Source organism: Halyomorpha halys, unplaced genomic scaffold (genome assembly GCF_000696795.3).
Source record: "Halyomorpha halys isolate HHAL.00 unplaced genomic scaffold, Hhal_1.1 Scaffold752.1, whole genome shotgun sequence".
NCBI lineage: Eukaryota > Metazoa > Arthropoda > Insecta > Hemiptera > Pentatomidae > Halyomorpha > Halyomorpha halys.
Window position 1 is genome coordinate 787,446 of NW_027108250.1, and position 19,223 is coordinate 806,668.

Sequence of the window (19,223 nt, forward strand, 5' to 3'; positions counted from 1 at the left end):
TATATGTGTGTGTGTGTGTGTGTGTGTGTGTGTGTGTGTGTGTGTGTGTAGGATCTTTGTACATTTTTAGTGGTCATCTTTAAAAGTACATTATTAAAAAAGAATTCTAGCTGTTCGAAAAAAAACAAAGAACCATAAAAACCCATGAGAATTTTATTTATATGCTGTTCATTTATTTACGACTGAATATGTAAATGGTCTGTCGTATTTTTAACTATTCTGGAGGACGTTAAATCACTCAGATTATATTGTTTTTTTTCGTTTATTTATGGTGCTAAGGGGATATTAAAAATTATATCTTTCTGTTCAACTTCTTAATATTTCTTCATCTACTTTTCTAAATCTCGGATACTTCAGTCACCAATAGCGTGTTTGTTGAATATCAATGATAATAAATCCAGTCACTCAGGTTTTCGAAGATGTTCTTTCATGAAACTAAAATCTGAATTTATTGGAGAGATTTTAATTATTTTCAAAAGAAAACCCATAACTCATTTAGGAGATATTTTAAAGTCTTAGAGATCCAAGATATGCATAATAAAGTTGTGAGACTAAGTTCACAAAAAATTCACAAAAAATTGTTCCAAGTTTTAGACTACGTTTTGTCAAATTAAAGTTCTTGGTCCCCTACTAAAAAAACAACATCCGATCCCCTTGAAAATGACTCAAAAGTGTAGAGGGATGAAATATATGGTTTGGAGAAAAGAGGGGAGAGAAATGGAGATAGGAAATGGTACTAAACAGAAAACAAATGGTATGTCGAATGGGTAAAGGAAGACCAAACGTGGAAAACGGAAGTAGTTGACCAGCTAGACCATGTTGTGGGTAAAAAATGGAGTTCGAATGACCAGTTGAACAAATTTGGTAAGAAATACAACCAGAGGGACAAGGTAAGAAAGTTAACGATGCTAGAGGCGGAGTGGAAACCACACTTAGAAAGATTATTGGAGGATGCATGCAGCAACCCTCAGGTAACTCACAACATTAATTTGTGAGTGGCAAGCAATAACATAAAGCTCATAAACTATCTCCAGCATTTTCATTTAGTCAGTTTCAATTATAATTATCATGATTATATTAAATTTTGTACATAAATTTCTATTATAAATTGTACAATATGTCTTGTGTAAATCTTATTAATTAATGCGGACTTGAAAATATTGATTTAATTAACAAATTCACATGCCATTATCTAGTTTGAGTAAACTGGTTAACATCTGTTGAGAAGTTCTAATGCTAAGTATTCCAATTCTACCTAGCATACAATAGCAGAGGGATCTAGCCTACTTATTGAAGTAAATAACAGTACATTTAGCAATGAACGGATTCCTTTAAGGAAAAAGTAAAGATACTCATAATAATGCCTTAAATAAATTCATAAAATAAATAAAATGTTTTTGAGAAAATGCTGGAAAAGTGTAAAATCTATGATATGAAGTGGCACTTTCGGTAAGTCAAAGTTGCAGTAACAGTAGCCATGTTGTTAAACTTTGAAATTTTTATACATTTAGATTTTAGAGGCAGGGCTGTGATCCCTGAAAGCGTTGGAATGAGTGTCCTCCACTCTGGAAATGGCTAGAAATGGCATACAAAACAAGAGAGAAAAGATAAATCAAGTTCAGCTTCAAATCCATTAAAATCCACACAATAATAGTTGAGAGATATCAAAATAAATATTATTAACTTAGTTTTGGATTTTTCCATAACTTTAAGATGGATTAGGAACAATTTTTCATTCAGGATTTCTTTAGCTCTATATATTTTTTTCTATGTTCACTTTAAAATTAGATATGAAAATTAAATTAGATATTTGCTCTTGATTGCTTTTTTCACTTAATTTTTCTTTTATTTTATCTTTTATCTGATGTCCAACGTTATTATATGGTCGATATTTGTTCAATTTTAAATACCAATCTCTAAATTAAGACCTACTAAGTTGCTTGAAATGTCGGAAGTTGTTAACTAGTTTCATACTGTTTTTTTAGGCAATTACGACTACCACTCTTCCTAGCTATAAAAAAATAGCTTTAATATTATTTTAAATTACTTTGAACTTACCAATGATCTGATAGTTGCTGTTCCTGATGGGCATCGCGAGAAGAGACTTGAGGCTTATTCCAGGGTTGGGCTCCACTTCCAGGCACTCAGCGACGTTGAGGACTTCTCCAGAGGCCGCCACCTTCTCTGCCACGGCCAGCAAGTAGCCGCTAAGTCCGCTACCACCCACCTCGATCTTTCTCCTGTCCAAGAAAGGCCAAGGTATTTTATTCCACTACTCAAAAGTTCTATAACGCAGAATTAATTGAGTTAATAAATTGTTATAAGATCATTAGTTTAAAAAATAATCAGAAAAGATTATGTTGAGATGGATTCAATAGACCAAAAAAATCTATTGTACCTAAGATAAAATGATTTAACGATTAGATTCCCAATACAAAAGGTTCTTCGAAATCGAAATGACATCATCGAATTTCTAAAGTATCAGCTCCTAAGAAGAGAAGAGACGGAGAAGAGTGGGTGAACTTCAGCCAGGAACTTGGTAATTTGTTACAAAACTTTGTCACGATATAGGAACAAAGTTATATCCGGATGCCTTCTGCCATCGGCCACATCTGTTAATTTTTAACTTCACTCAGTGGTTTCAACTTTTTTCGAAGATAACTCATGGATATAAACTGAGATGAAGTTATATAGATATTAAGTTCATTTTTTATAACATAGATATATCATGGAATACCTTGTTTATGAAGTAATTAGACTTTGGATAGAAACCTACTAAGAAAGGCTCGACATGGTCTACAAAAGATTTCCTTAATGCAAGAAAACTTAAAATAGCATATAGAATAGTTGAATATATAAATTTGTAAAATAATTATAATATCAGAGATTACATACAACAAGTTATAAGATTCACAAATCACTTAAAAATCGATGTTACTTTTTTGCTTAAAAAAGTATTTAAAATTAAAGTCCAAAAAGATATTTTGAAATTCATAAAAATTATGAAACTGAAAATTAAATAATCTATCCTATGTCCAATGCATTTTTTAAAGATTCGTGGGTATTTTAAAGGCATTTGTAGTAAAAAGGGTGTAAATTGTCGAATTTCAAGAATGGAGAAGTTTGCTGTTGTTGTAGTTTTCTTTATTTGTTTGGTCTATGTTTAGATATAACATATGTAATCTAGAGCTTTATTCAATGTCAGCAAACCCAGTGTTACCAGAATAAAAATAAACCCGGGAAAAACGGGGTCCTTTTTTTTCTTCTAAAAATGAGTAATAACGGTTTATAATTGATTTTTGGGTAGCGGACAAAATAGTAAATTCAAAACAAGCTTAATCGGCTCGAAATCTCTGTTAAATTAAATAATAGGCATTTCCAAGTAAAAATGTATTGTTCTGAATATATCGTTTTTTTCTCCGTATTCTTCAGTTATAAAGTTAAATACAGTATTAATAATAATGAAACATTATTTTATTAAATATTCAAGTCATATATAAATTATCATAGAAGTTTCAAATTAAAAAAACATTGTAATACGGAAGATTAAATTGTGAATAAAATTAATAATAATGCAGTTCGTTTTACAATTGGTTATATTTGGATCTCTCGTGCATGATTAAGAGGGTAAATAACAGTACGGGTTGAAATCCGATCCCATGGTAGAAAATTTCACAACTTGGGATAACTAAGCTTTGAAAATGAATCTTGTTTCCAGTAAATCCTATAAAGATTTTGGAAAGATAATTTGAACAGAATGGACAGAAAAGATGGAAAGGAAAGAGAAAATTGGAAGATATCATTCAGTCCATTACGGGAAAAAAGGAAGCTTTTATAAAAAAATAAATAAATAAAAGAAAGAAAGATGTAATCGGGAATAATAAAACGAAAGAAAAAAAAAAGAACGCGCTATTGAAAATGGTTATCAGGAAATTAAGGAAGCCCAGTTTCACATCTTCCCTCGTTATTTTTTCTTAGCTCTTAATCATTGGAATATTTCTAGTGTTGAGCTTAATCTTGTTTGTTTACTGACTCTAATACCCTTAAATACTTTAACTAGAATTGGAAGGGTAGGTTACCAACCTTTTCTAAATATAATTTGACGTGGGTCAAATAACAAAAGCAGATTACCGCGCCATAAACCGGTAAATAATGCTGTCAAATTATTGAACAGGTATATTGAGCGAATGTCAGATTATTGTCTTAAATTTAAAAATTTTTTTTTTTTTTTTAATAATTTATTTATTGATATTTACAACTGTATACACATATATACAACAAGTAAATTTGCTGTAGGTGACATAGTGACATGATAAAAACATGTGGAGAATCTACCCATTGATAGAACTCCAAAAACATTTTTTAAATTTAAACTTGATTAACAACAATAAACAAGTTTTTATTTTATTTTTAATATATTTTATTTAAGTTTTATGCTATTTTTCTAACCACCACGATTCGAAATTCATTTTTACAGATGGTTCCAAAACAGTCGAAGGAGTAGGCACTGCTGTCGTTTCAGATAATCACACCCTCTTATTCTCGCTACAACCATATGGTTCGGTGTGCACTGCAGAACTCTTCGGAATCAATCGCGCAGTTTGCAATATCCCTCTAAACTGTCTCCGCTCGGTCATCTGTTCTGAATCGGAATCTGTCCTAAAATCTTTACAAGATCCACTTTTAACACACCCATAATAATAGAGTTGGAACTGCATTTGAGAACTTTGAACAAAATGGGTTGTAGGGTCTTGTTTTTATGGTTGCCAGATCATTGTGGGATCACTGGGAATGAAAAGTCAGACTCGCAGGCCAGACTAGCTATAAAGGCAGGCCAAGTCGTAACATCATCAATATGCAAAGATGTTATTTCATGGATAAAAGAAACTCACCCACGGTCACCTCATGTAAAAAGAAAATGCACCGACGTGTCTCTGCGGAAACGATCTCACCGTTAGACATATTCTCACTGAATGTATTGCTCGCGAACCACACCGGTTCTCTTCAGATTTACAGGAGATGTTGGGAGAAGACCCCAATTCAATAACAAAACTTTTTCACTTTCTAAAAAGCATTTATGATCACACATAGTTTAACTGTCCAGCATAGATAAGTGGATGCAAAATTCTTTATATAATTTACTAGCAACAATCTAATTGCAACTTTGTAAAATGTAAATCATAATTGTAAATATGTAATTGTTAATTTGTAACTTGTAATTGTAATTGTTAATTTGTAACTTTCTCACTTTTTGACTTTGTTAATTTGTCAATTGTTATCTACTAACTTTGTAATTTCAGTGTAAATGCCCCTAGTGTTGGAAACACTTAAATAAATAAATCACACAGTCAATAGTGAAAAAGGCTAGATTAATAGAACGTTGTAATTACTAATAATATTCAAACATTGATAAGTGTGATTTGATATATAAAATAATATAAAGAGGCAATATGGTTAATGTCTAACAAATTAATGCAAATGTACGATAATGGAACCCATCTATTTAGTAACTAAGGGGTATTACCTATAAACTTCCTTCACTATAGGCACTAACTTAATACTAACTACGTTCTCAAACTAGAAGCAGCTAACTGTTAATTAGATATATCGTACTCCAACCTGTATAATAGAATTTTGTTCCAAGGAATTATAGCGTTATTATCATAAATAAAAACCTAGTTTAAACCTAGCATTTCGCTAAATTCAAGAGTGTTCGTAAATAAAACTCTTATGTTATAAATATTTTAACTTACACTCTTAGATGATTGTACTAAGTAATTAATTGGTCAATTGTATAAAATATTCAGTACAGGTTAAAAATTTATATAAAATTATCCAAAATGGCAGAAAAAATAATTTTGTGAACTCAATTTTTGTTATGTTCCGTGCCTTTTTAACCATTACCCGGGCTTATCTTCCAATAATTAATTATGTACAATCAACTAATAATATTCCTGTATAACAAAATTTAAGTCACCATTGAACATTAAAGTAATAATAATTCATATATTTCTCAACAGGAATAAACTTATTAAAAATTTAGCGTAGGGTCCGGGGACCTTTTTATGATTGCTGTAAAGACCACGAGACCTAAAAACCTCAGATCTTCTTCAACAAAAATCTGTGTGGTTATGTTTGTTAGAGAATAATGGTGTTTTAAAATCATATACATCATAGGGAAAAAAAAACCCATAGCAAATTTTAGTCCTAAATAGTGATTGATATTTAATAAATTTTATCTGTGGATAATTTTTAAATTTTAATATAAATGATTTCTAAAGACGACTGAAAAACAAATCAAAAACCAATGAACAGTATTCATTTTTAAAAATATTTTTATTCCGACATCTTAATCTTGCTTAAGGTCATTCCAAAGTACAAATAAACAATTTATAATTAAGAATAGGCATGGACGTGGTATTATAGAATTTATAATCGGATAATTCGTCTTATAGACATTTTTATGAACATTTCATGCTTAAGCAAGGAATGAAAAAATAATGAAATATAAATTAAAAGTAAAAAATTAGGTAATTCAATTTTAGGAATTTAAAGAACAAATTTATTTTATAAAGACCTAAATGTCCTGAGGTCGTATTTAAAATGTTACAAATATCTAATTAAAGGTTCATACAATTTAATATAGTTCATAAATATAACTTAAAATTCCTGATTCAGTAAATCATAAGGTAAAATTTTAATAATTAAACAATATCGCATGTATAACCTTACAAATCTTCACTGGAATCAAAAAATTTGTATCCTTTTAAAAAATAAAAATTTAAGATTCATTCGTACACTTTAGTTTCTATCCTTGCATCCTCTTCCATTCCAGACAATCCTCCGAGGCACCTGAAAAGAAGATGGCCACGAGACCTGCTAACGTAAAATGGCATTAGAGTGCTACCAATGGGTAGTTTCTCTACACGCCTGTAACACTCAATTTTAACAAAGATCTAATTCAATGAATGTATTATATAATATACAGTTGTAAATTTCAATAAAGATATAAAAAAAAAAGATTCATTGGAGTAACACCGGAGGAATATTTTTGAAATCAGAAAACAGAGTGTAAGTATCATTAAAAATGATGATAATGACGTGATGACTCTAGAATATTACGTTGATTTTTTCACTAATTTCTAAATATAAATCTGTATTGCTGATTTTTTAGGACTTGTGAGGTACCACAGCAAGACATGTTGTTTGTAATATAAATTAACATTGTTATAAACTAATATAATATAAACTAATACTGTTATGGTAATCTAACCTTCCAATATTGGAGCTTAATAAAATTTAAACCAATAACCTACACTGACAGTAATTTATGTACGGAAATTATATTAAATTGCATCTGAAAAAAGTTTTAATTTAGTGGAAATGTCAATAAAATGTTTGAAAAATTTCACATCTATTTTAATATTGAATTAAAAACCATTAGGCTTGAAGGCAAAATTTTTTTCTTCAATTTAAAACATAAATGCACTCATTTAAAAATAAATGAATTGAAAAACCTAGAACTAAATTACATTATTTCACGAGAAATATAAATAACTAAAAACATACAACGGTAAGAGCCTTCTTAAAAGATTTACGAACCAGGCAAAGATAAAAAATACATTTCATCATAAAGAAAAGTTTGAGAAGGGTAAGAGTAAAAAGGAAGGCTTTAATATTTCACGCTATAGGGAAGCTATTGTAAAGCTCGTATTCCTCTTATTCGTACCTATGTTATTTTATAATCGAAACATTCGCTTGAAAAAAAAAATATTATTAATTTTGAAACGCTCAGTCCAGTTAAGCTAAATAACTATAAAAAACAAAACATTTGAGGTTCCTTTGCTAGCTAAACTCTCCAGAATTTATAAATTACTGTGCGCTGTAAAGTTTTAATTACTACATTTACGGCTGTTTAAGTTACGGCTTATCATTTGGGCGCATTCAGCTGACAAAGGGCAGTATGAGGAAAACGTATCCCCGGCAGTGACAGCCGTGATCCCGCCCCAGATGTCAATCACCATGGCAACAGACCAAGATCTGAGGAAAGCGGCGCCTGATCTCAAAAAGATTGACTGAAATGAAAGATCTAATACATACTATAACATACAGTTATAGGGTTTTCGCCATTCTAAATCCTTTTCGTTCTTCGCGATGACCGATTTCACTTCACACTACGACACACTAACCGTATTTCATGGAAAAAAATATGGGAGAAAGTCCGGGGGAATGGAGAAGGAAAACCAGGAGCAGAGCGCAGGAAAATTCGAACGTGACGGACATAAGGGTAGCGATGAAAATCGCGGCGATTTTTTTAGAAGACTAAGGTCTTCAAAGGCAAGAAAATACAGCGATACGAGGATCCAGTCAGGGTTACAACCATTAGAGGATGCAATGTTGTTACTGTTAGGAGAATTAGAGAATCCAAGAAGTTACAGAAAGATTCATATCAAAAATTTGATAATAGATCGAACTTCCACTGGCAGAAACACCTAAGCAAGGAGTGTGATTGTGGAAAAATCTGGTGGTTGAGCCTGATCTCGAATCAATCACCATCCACATTTAAAAAATAGTACTCTTTTAAAAGTACTGAACCCTTGGCCTTTTTCAGATTTTCATTTTCATTTAAAATTGATAAAAACTTACTCATGTATTCCTAAATTCCGTTGGGTCAATATTTATCAACTTCATTTGAATCCTATGGTTAAAAAAAAATTTTTAAGAGAGAATTATTTATTTAATTAATAAATTAATTAAACTACCTTAATAAATTACTTTCACTGCGATAACTTCGAAAAGTTCCACACAAAGGAGACTACTACTAATATTACAAAATATTCTCAGTCGTTACCTGTTGTTAGTGCTATGACCATTTGATGGAGACGTCAATTCAAACAGCTTTGAAAATTTCACCTCCTGAAAAAAAAAAAAAATGAAAGGAATGTGAGTGATGCATATAATTGCAAAATTATTTATGACTGAGGATATGAACTGCAATACTCTTTACTTTCATTCAGTATTTATATCGAGAAGGAAATGGTTGTTTATTATAGTGATCTCTCAGTTTATTTTTTTACTTATTACTTACTTTTTAAAATTAATAGTTTAGAAAAATTGGAATCTTTGTCCAGAACCACGCTAACCACCCTAAAATTATGTATTAAAAAAAATCCAGACAATTTATACCCTCAATTATAATTTCACAACACATTTTTCCAGGTTATAACTTTTTATTAACGTTATTAACTACATCGTTTATTGAGAATTTCAGGCTTTCAGTTGGATAAAAGTTTAAATAAATAGTAAAATGATACACTTCTCTATAGCCAATATACCGTCAGAGGCAATTCTAGTAATTAAATTCCACCAGAGCTAGACTGGTCGACTCTGTTTGTAGTCCCTCCGATTGGATAAACTCATTTTAATTAATATAGTCTCTACCACCGAATTTAAACATTCCAATCCATGACTATCATTACAGTCCTCAGACCTGGCGGGTTAGACTACCTAATTCAAAGAATATCGACTAAGTTTAAAGATAAAATTATCGTTTTATTTAGGTAACCACGAAGTTTTCACGTAGCTCACTGCTTAGTAAGTATAAGTTTGTTTATACTCAATACAATGTCAGATTACCATTATTGAAAATGTTAATGTGTGTAGTGTGAAGTGTGTTACAGAAGCATGCAAATATGATAAAAATTTCCGATCCAGATATCAGTCATCTCATATCAAATTCAATAACCAGAAATGGATTCGCAGTGACCTTGGAATCACTGGAAAAATTAAATATCTCGAAAATTCGATAACTCAGAGCAAAAGCAAAAAAAAAAAACTTTCAATTATTAACCCAAAAATATGTTCTAGAATGTAATTTGGAAATTAAATAAGGGGGTTGATCAGTAGAAAACTCCCATCTTGCTGCTACCCAACTAACCATCATGATCCATTAAACAGCATTACAAGCTCATAATTTTAAAGGAGGAAAACGCAGAGGCCGTAGTAGTAATGGAAAGAGGCACTTACGTTATTAAAACATTGCTTCTGATAGATAGACATAGGCTCCACCGAACAACACGAATTCAGACGTCGTAAATAAGCCAGAAACAGCATTCCCCTAATCCTACATAGTTTTCTTGAGTTATAACATAATTTTTTAGAGTCAGTTGGTGTAATATTATCTTTGAATATTGTCTATTTTTATAACTTAATATGAACACGGAGTGCTTTGGAAAATTGGTTCATAACACATGGTTAAGTTTTATGCATTCCACCATTATGGAATTATATACCATATCTAAGGTGTCTGCAATAATATATTCATTTTTCCCAAAACAAGGACTATGTGTTTAAAGGTACAGGTATCTTCTATCCATATAAACCCTTTATAATTAGTAAATTCTGTTTAAAGTTTATAATGATAAATATATTTATGATGTAATATAATTTATGATATAATATATTTATTTATGATTATAAATATATTTATATTTTAGATGGTCAAAACAGTTCATAGCACATTTGTCCGAAAATTCAAGATTTTCTCACTAAATATTAACATTCATAAAAAAATCCACCAACGTATACCGAAAATGTAAATTTTGCGTGATTGTTCACTTAACATATTTTTCCTTTTAAATACTTTTTATTTATTGATAGATATTACAATCTGCCACACAGTTATGGGCAATAGGTAATAGTGATGAATGATCACATTCATAGTAAAATAAAATAAAAATAAATAAATGGATGAAACAAAATCTCTCTTAAAATATATACAAACAGAAGGATAAACAAAATGAACATAATCAAACTAGACTTAATATATTAAATGATCAATACGATGACTCAAGTGTCTTGATTGAAATAAATAATAAATGGTACGAAATATATCAAATATTTTACAAAATCCATAAAGCTGCTATTACATGATATTACTGACAACCAATCTGAAGCTCGTTTAAGTAATTGACCTAATACTTTTTGCATTTATACCATATTTAATTATGTATAAATTAATTATGTGAAAGTATTATTATATAAATAAATTAGTGGTTAATGATTTTTGTATAACATTTATTTATTGCATGCGTGTGAATGATTGTGTATTTACTGTTCTTGTTATTTGTTTCGTATAATTGTTATTTATTAATTGTCTGTAATTTTATATAATTGTTCATCATTGAATCCTTTGTATATTTTTTTATTTTTAGTATCGGTTCATTCTTTTTATAATAATAAAAAGTTTTAATTTGAAAAAAAAATGGGTTCAAATGATCGATCGGATGCCAAAATCGATCGGATTCGGCCACTGGAGCGCAAGCTGCGGCGCGTTAAGCTGGGTCTCCTCAAATTGAGCACTCTTGCACTCGTCACCGCCACGGACGATGACGCGCATCAATTTCGAAGTTAATTATGACGAGTGCAAGACCCTTTGGGCCGAATATAGGGAAATTTGGGATGAGTTAGACTCCGCATAAGAGACCCGGGGAGCTTCTGCGATGCCACCCGGTTGGGAAAGGGGTTATGACCTTGTTCGGGATGATATGCGACAAGCCGAGGTGCGGTACCGCAAGATCAAAACCCATCGCAATTCCACTGCTCAGGGAGCCAAACAGGGGGTGGCCGCTTCGACGTACCCGTCCGAACTGCCAAACATTCAAATTCTGAACTTCGATGGCGACGGTTTTGGGACACTTTTGTCGCACTGATCCACGACTATTAAGCTCCCGTAAATAAATGGCATTATTTAAGAAATGCCCTATTGGGAGAGCCCGCGTCGCTGTTAGCCGAATTCCCTTTCGATGCCAGCTCCTATCAGCCGGCTTGGGACGCACTGGTGCGCGAATATAATAATCCGCGCGTTCTAGCTTCAAGATACCCTAAAAAGCGTCTTGAACCACAAATGCCCTACGTCTGGCGGTGAACGAGCGAAGTACGCTTCATATGTGGCCGAGGCTTGTGAGGGGGTCGAGTCGTTTCGGGCTCTGGCTTTAGAGGACGAAACGGATGTCATCCTGTCCACATTGGCTATCCGAGCTTTGAACCCCGTCACTAGACGGCACTTTGAGCTACGGTATTAAAAACCGTATGTATATTAAAAGCTAATTGTGATAAATTGTCCTTGAGGATGCCAAATTGACCGAAACGTCGGACTTGATTTTAGAGAAATATAAATTGTTTAGAGACTAAAATTGGATAAAATTTATTTTATTTAAACAATAAAAACCAGTATCAAAAAAGTGTAAAGATTTAGGGGAGTTTAAAGGGATTTATCTATGAGATTTTAATTTATTTAAAATAATGTAAGGGTCGGTTGGAGTAGAAGCAGTATATATACAGGATGAGGAGCGCTGGGCACATGACAACAGCTGTTTCAGGCAGATGTTACCAGAGACATGACATTCATAAAAATGTTGGGCGGTCATCCACCCTTACAGCAGAATGTGATGACTAAACTTTGACCATCAAGTTCACATTGTTCCAAGGAAAAGTAATAAAAAGTTAATTATCAATTTTGTCTCCAATTTTATGAAGACATATCTAAATAGCTTTGTAGTGAGTAAATCTGTAATGGAAAAACTTATTAAGTTAAAATTGTTCAATTATTTTATACCGATATTCAATTTCCCAAATCTTGTCATTTTTTTTATATCTATATGTATGATAAATTATTTTCTGATTTTAAACTGTAACGGTTTAACAACGATTTAAGTTTAACTCTAATATAAATTACATTGAATTTTTCATTCATATGATAAAATTAATTTCTTGCCTATATATTCTTTTTTTAGAAATCGAATTTCTTTATCAATAGTAGTTATTTAACATTAGACAGAAAACAAATTAAATCCTTGCTCTTTATTTAATATCTTTAAGATCTAGTGAATCATCATTCATGGAATAACCAGCACTGTTTTCAGGAATACTGGACAACATAATTTGTCTCTGAAGCAGTGTTGTAGTATGTAACTAATAAATAAAATTAGTTAGAGACCATCAATATCATAGTTATTTAAGTAGGGTTACCGTAAATATGAATACTTTTATTTATAATTGCATATAAAATTTGTGAATAAATCAATACTTTACTATGAAATCAAAAATGATACAAAGACAGCTCGTTCGAGTATTCAGTATTTAACTTTTTGGGTTTCTTATTGAGTTCTATTATTGGGTTATAGGAGCCTAGAATTCCGAAATACAATCGATTATATGGTCATAAATTCTGACTTTTTAAATTTCTTTTTGGGTTGTATTAGGAAAACATTTGCGTATCGATTAATTTTAACTTTTTGGATGTCTTCATCCTTTCGGTCCACTATTGGGTTATATTAAATGAAAAACTAAAGTATAAAGTCGATTTTTAATTTCCCCATATATTACTTGAATAGTGAAAAATTAAAATTCAAGTTTTCTTCGGAAATACACGTTTTGAAGCGCCTTGAATCTAAAGGTTTATTTAGAAATTTAGTAAGAAGAGGTATTTCGATAGTAAATAATACAGAAATGTCTTTTAAGAAACGAGAGAGGATTAACTTCATCAAGGTAATGAGTAATGAGTGATGGTCATGTCGTGCTCACTAAGTTTCTTTTTTATATCCATAGAGTTCGAATATTTAGAGACTTAATTAAGTGTGCATTGTACATTTCAATGAATCTAAAACAAACTATTCTTTCAAACCAGGACGAACCGTACAAAATTTCTTCAGTACGGCCAAACCAGTTTTTTAGTTAATCGTTTCTTCGAAATTTCTGTCTACCCTCACCTACATTAGAATGGGTAGTTTCTCTACACGCATGTAACACTCCATTTTAACTGAGATAAAATTTACTAAATGTATTATAATGTACAGTTGTAAATAGCAATAAATAAATAAAAAAAACGATTAGCCCAGGAGAGGTATATCCTTGAGAATTTTTCTTTTGATAGGAAATAAACATGTATATTTTCGTTGTCTTTCATCTGTTTTGTTTATACTTTAGTCAACCTTCCGTTAACCCTTTGATGTTTTCTCCGCTTGTTTATGTTATTCACCTTTTTACCGCCCCATATGTATGTACCCAATTTAGTTTACCTCGGGTCTCCTCGCAACGGTAAGAACGAGCATTTTTCTCACCAGCACACTCCTAACATACCATCTTTTTTTCTCTTTGAGCATTGTGCTCACCTGAACACCTCCTGTGTTTCTTATTTTAAATCATGAGCCGAAGCAAGAAGGTCTTAAAACTAATACGAAATTTGGATTCTTCAAGCCCCTGATGAAAGAGCTAACATTTACAATTTCAATTTGTATTGAAAGTAATCGTAAAGATTTTTATCATTACTGCCTCCAATTATATAAAAACAAATTGTAAAAGTGCTCTACCATGAGCTAAATGCTCAAGGGCCACCTCTTAGGGGACAAAAAAGTAGAACATTCCTGCCGGATTAAATTAAGCCTGTAATTTTCCCTGAAATTTACTTAAAAAGTTAAAATGCCATCCATCGGTTTTCGTTAAAAGGTTAATTTTAACTTTTAAAATTTTTGTTTTGTTCATACAGGTATGAATGCGAATATGTTTGTATTCAACGGCTTGTATATGAAGAATATGAATATTCGTATTCAAATATTACTATGTATTAAAGGTATAAATAGCTATAAAAATAAATATCAATATATAAACCTCCTATAAACCAATAATGGGTCCCCTGAACAAAAAAAAAAATCGATAAGCTAAAATTCATTGGTTGAAGACCACATGTTAAAATCGGATCTATATTTTAAATTTGTAATGAATATAATCCAACGGTAGACCCAAAGAACAATTAAATACAAAATGTTAAAATTAATTGATTCGCAAACGCACGATCTTAAAATGTGTTGTATTTTTTTTTTATTTTTTTTTAATAAAACCCAATAGTAGAGAACAAACGAAGAAATCCAAAAAGTTAAAATTTATTACATTAAAATCGATTGTATTTTTGTATATTGCGGTTCCTATAATCTAGAAATCTAGTGTGGTACACACATCACAAAACTTTTACTTATTAGCCTACTTTGATTAAAATCTAATAAAATAAAGTTTTAAATATTACTTTTTCTAAAATCTTTGGCTTTTAACGATATGTTTTGTGAGTCTTGGTTATTTGGAATCAGGAGAAATCAAAACATGCATTTTGGTACAAAACTGGAATTCAAAATTTTACATGGTCGCAAAACGTCCCTACATGAAAGTATATATTTCATATATAGGTAAGTGGAAGTAAAAATATATCATATGAACGATAAAATTCAATAAGTTTGAACTGATTGATTGGTGAAAGTGCAATCTTAAAGTCGAATTTTTTTTAAAAATCTATGGCTACAAAAAACCAATCAGGCACTCTAAGATCGACAAAATCCAAAAAAGGTAATATTAATTGATTCACGTATACGCGATCTTCTAAATCGATTGTATTAGCAATATCTAAGCCTCTTTTAATAACCAATCATTACTGGAACGAAATAATCCAAAAAAGTTAAAATTAATCGTTTAGCGAATGTATTTGTTAAATAATAATTACACGAGATGACTGAAAGTAAGTTGGTTTAAGTAAAAGTATTTATGAAGTAGAATATTGTAATACTTTTATTTAATTGAAAGTATTTGCTTAAAAATCTAAGTTTAAAAAATACTTTATTTAATTTAATTCCTTATATTACTCTGAGGGCACGTTTTTTTTTTCTCTTTTAGAATTTATATAATGTATTTATTTACGTCGCATGGCATACGTTTCAAAGCCTGAAATCGTTTCTGGGAGCCATTACAAATAGTTATAAAAAAAACGAATATATAGTTCGTAATCAGATGTAATATGTGGCGTAATATTAATTCAGTATTAGGGAGATATCAAACTCATTAATAAAGGTATAATTTCCGGGATATGATCCAATAATTAATCCACTCAATCCATAAAATCAAATCGCTAATAATTTTCCATCCATTTATTCATATCATAACTCATATTTGAAATTAAACTTTTCATAATCCTCTTTTACCTAAATACATAGAGCCCTGTTTTAATATAGATGACTTCAGTATAATAATCGTGAAAAATCGCCAAAATTTGACCAAATTATAACAAGATACATCAATGTTTTTCAACTGATAACTTCAGAACATTGATAACCAAACCGTTTTGAATTAACAAAACAATTGTGTTCCTTAGAACACAATTATTGTACTTATTTTCTTTTCTTTTCCCTTCTAAGTAACTGCTACTAAAAAAGAAAAAAAAATGGAATCCTGAAATAATATTCGTACACACGTTGTTTTAGGTTACTTCAAGGAATCCATGTTAAATTTGAACCCAATTTAAAAACATGTTGGTTTGCGGATGTGAAATAATTTTTTCTGTTCAGTTAAGCTTACCTATATATAGAATATACAGTCAGGAGAAGTATTGTTATTGTTAATAATTTCGAATTCTAGCTTTCGATGGAAATACACTTTTTGAGGTCATCTGAGAGCCAATAACCAATGCTTGCCAGATGTTTACTTTCAATTATAAAGATGATTTATTTCAAGCCAAAGTAGGGTGATAAGTGAAAGTAAAAAATCCCTAGTCCCTAGACGTTTGTAATTTTTCCTTCAAAGAACTGTAATAAATTTAAAGAATATTTACTTCAACTTGCTATTTAATTTTTATTATAGGGGTATTCATGATGTTGTGTTAAATGTTATATGTTTTACCATGTTAAATGTTATAACTATAGGATTGTGAGCAGCCCTATTTGAAGTCATGTTAAACGTTAAATGCATAAGAGCCCCTAGCGGATTTTCTCAGCAACTTGTTGTATAAGCCTTTATGTTTATAACCTTCCTTCCAGACCCTCATGTTATTGTTTACTTCAGTTTTGATTTAAGTAATTAATTAAAACATGCCTAGAGTGAGTGAAAAGTGGAATTTGTGTGAAAGTTTAGCTTATGAGTGTCTTATTGATCTTCAAACTTGTGAAGATGAGCTAATTGACAACTGTATTGAAAGTCACAACAACTAATATGGCGGCGATCTCAACTGGTCTATTGTGTGACGTCATTCTCGATTTAACTGACCAAGTAACAGACTCTCAGCCATGTTAAATGTTATTTCGTTTTACCACGGCAAAAGAAGGCAATTTTTTTCGATTTAACACGAGTTTTTCCATTTAACACGCTTTAACATAGATCATGAATACCCCTTATGACGGATAAAATAAATTTCATCTAAGTAATTGATTTTTTTTAGTCTAGAGGCCTGTCATATTATAAATTTAATAATAAACCTTAAAATTTTATTATAGTTTCTAAGAGATCGATCTTTGATTATTATTATTATAACTATATTTTATCGTCACACTTTTAAAAAAAAATACTTTTATGTATCATCCCCTAAAATCACATTTAATTAAATTATTTTCTTAAATACCAGTATTCCTGCATTAGAATTAGTGACCGCTATAATTATGCATACTCCTTCTTGAGCTGCATTTTAAAGAGTCTATAATGCTAACACGTTATAATGCTCTTCTATTTTTGATTCAGACAAAATGGTTGGGGATACTCTGCTACTGGTCACAGAGTTCTAATGCCAATGTGAAATATTATACACTCCTTTATTATTTTCGTATGAAAACGCCAGTTTTAGGGTCAAATATAAGCTCCCAGCTCGACGAAAACTTTGTACAATTGCTTTTAAAGTTTGCGTGACGCCCACAAACATTTGACTCTAGTTTTCCTATCATCCACTCTTGAATATTACCACATTCGCTCATAAAATCAAACAGAGTTTGAGTTTTAATTACTAATTATAAGATTTAAAAAAATAGTTTATATAATTTAATCTGGTAATAATCTTACCTCTATTGTAGAAGCCTGCTCGTCAACCAGTAGTACGGCAGCTCTCTCGCACTTCAGCAGCCTCTGAGCTCGTTGCATTATTTTGAGTATGACCTTCTCTAAAGATGTTTGTTCCTCAAAAAGATCGTGGACGATTTCAAGGAGATTCTGAAACATAGGTAGTGCTCCAATGAATTCAGACCAGATGAAAAGTAACAAGCAATACATAATCACTCAATATTGTAAATAATTGTGAGATTCTGAGGCCAAATGGTAAAGCATCTTATATGAAGAAAATGGGATCTAGAAACAACAGATATAATATCATGAAAAGTGTGACAATGAAAAAGCCCAGGTAAAGATATAATCCATCTCAGCTAAAGTCATTTTCATAGAATGGCTTTCATTGAACTCCAAAGATAGCACCAATAGCTGAAGTTTAAAAAAAAATCTTTTCGTAAATAAACAAGCTATTAATTATGTAAATAGTTAAAATATAACTCCAACACTGATGGTTTGTTAACATGAAATAAAATTAATATAAAAATACATTTATAAATTCTCTACCAGCGTTAATTCATAGGAAATGTTAATTGTTATTAATTTAAATTACAGAAATCTAAATAGTGTTCTGATCTTAGCATTCAGTACGAAGTAAAAATATGTACAGACTCGTAGCCTAAGATGACGTTTAGGAAGAATGTGTAAACGATAATTCGAACCCTGATAAGTTCGGAAATCTGATATGTGAATGCCTCCTTAAAACTGTGAAAATCGTAAGTCATTACTCAAATAAGATATTTTATTACGAAATCGTGATAAATAATATAACGAAGAGATTTGATGAAAAATTTATCCCTAAAAAAAATTTAAGAACCTTAAATTCCAGCAAAAGTAGCGAAATAACATTTTTTTCTGAGATACGAAGAGCAAAATATTAATACAGTTAAATTAGATAACCCTATGACTTTGTGACATTGAGATTGTGACATGCCGCACATCGACCACCTTACTCGTTATAATTGTCTGTTTGAAAAGTTAGATAAGTAAGGCAACTATGGAGGGCGGAAGTGGAGGGTTCCATGCCGTTTTTAAATTTCAGGCACTTTTTAAATATTGCTGGATTATACTATCTTAAAGTTTCCTTTTCCCGTTTTAAGCTAATATTTTAAAAGTGATAAAGGACTGTCGCTCCCCGGAGGTATTAGCGGGGCGGGTCCGGCGGAAAGGATTGCCTTTTTTTCGTGTTATGATCTCCTTTTGTGAGATTGTGATATATCGTACATCGACCAAAATAAAAATAACCCTAATATAAAAAAAATAAAACAGTGAGTTATTTTATATAGTCCAGCACCTCCTGCAAATCTATAATATATTATATT

General features: G+C 30.9%; 1 protein-coding gene across 1 annotated transcript in view; it reads right to left on the bottom strand.

The window, feature by feature from the left end:
• LOC106685897 (dual 3',5'-cyclic-AMP and -GMP phosphodiesterase 11A) overlaps positions 1-19,223 on the bottom strand; it is a gene marked incomplete at its 5' end in the record, with an annotated part of 110,559 nt that overhangs the window by 83,403 nt on the left and 7,933 nt on the right. Inside the window, 3 exon segments of the mRNA XM_067046612.1 lie at positions 2,059-2,240; positions 8,852-8,916; positions 17,863-18,009. Coding sequence (XP_066902713.1) covers positions 2,059-2,240; positions 8,852-8,916; positions 17,863-18,009 — 394 coding nt within the window.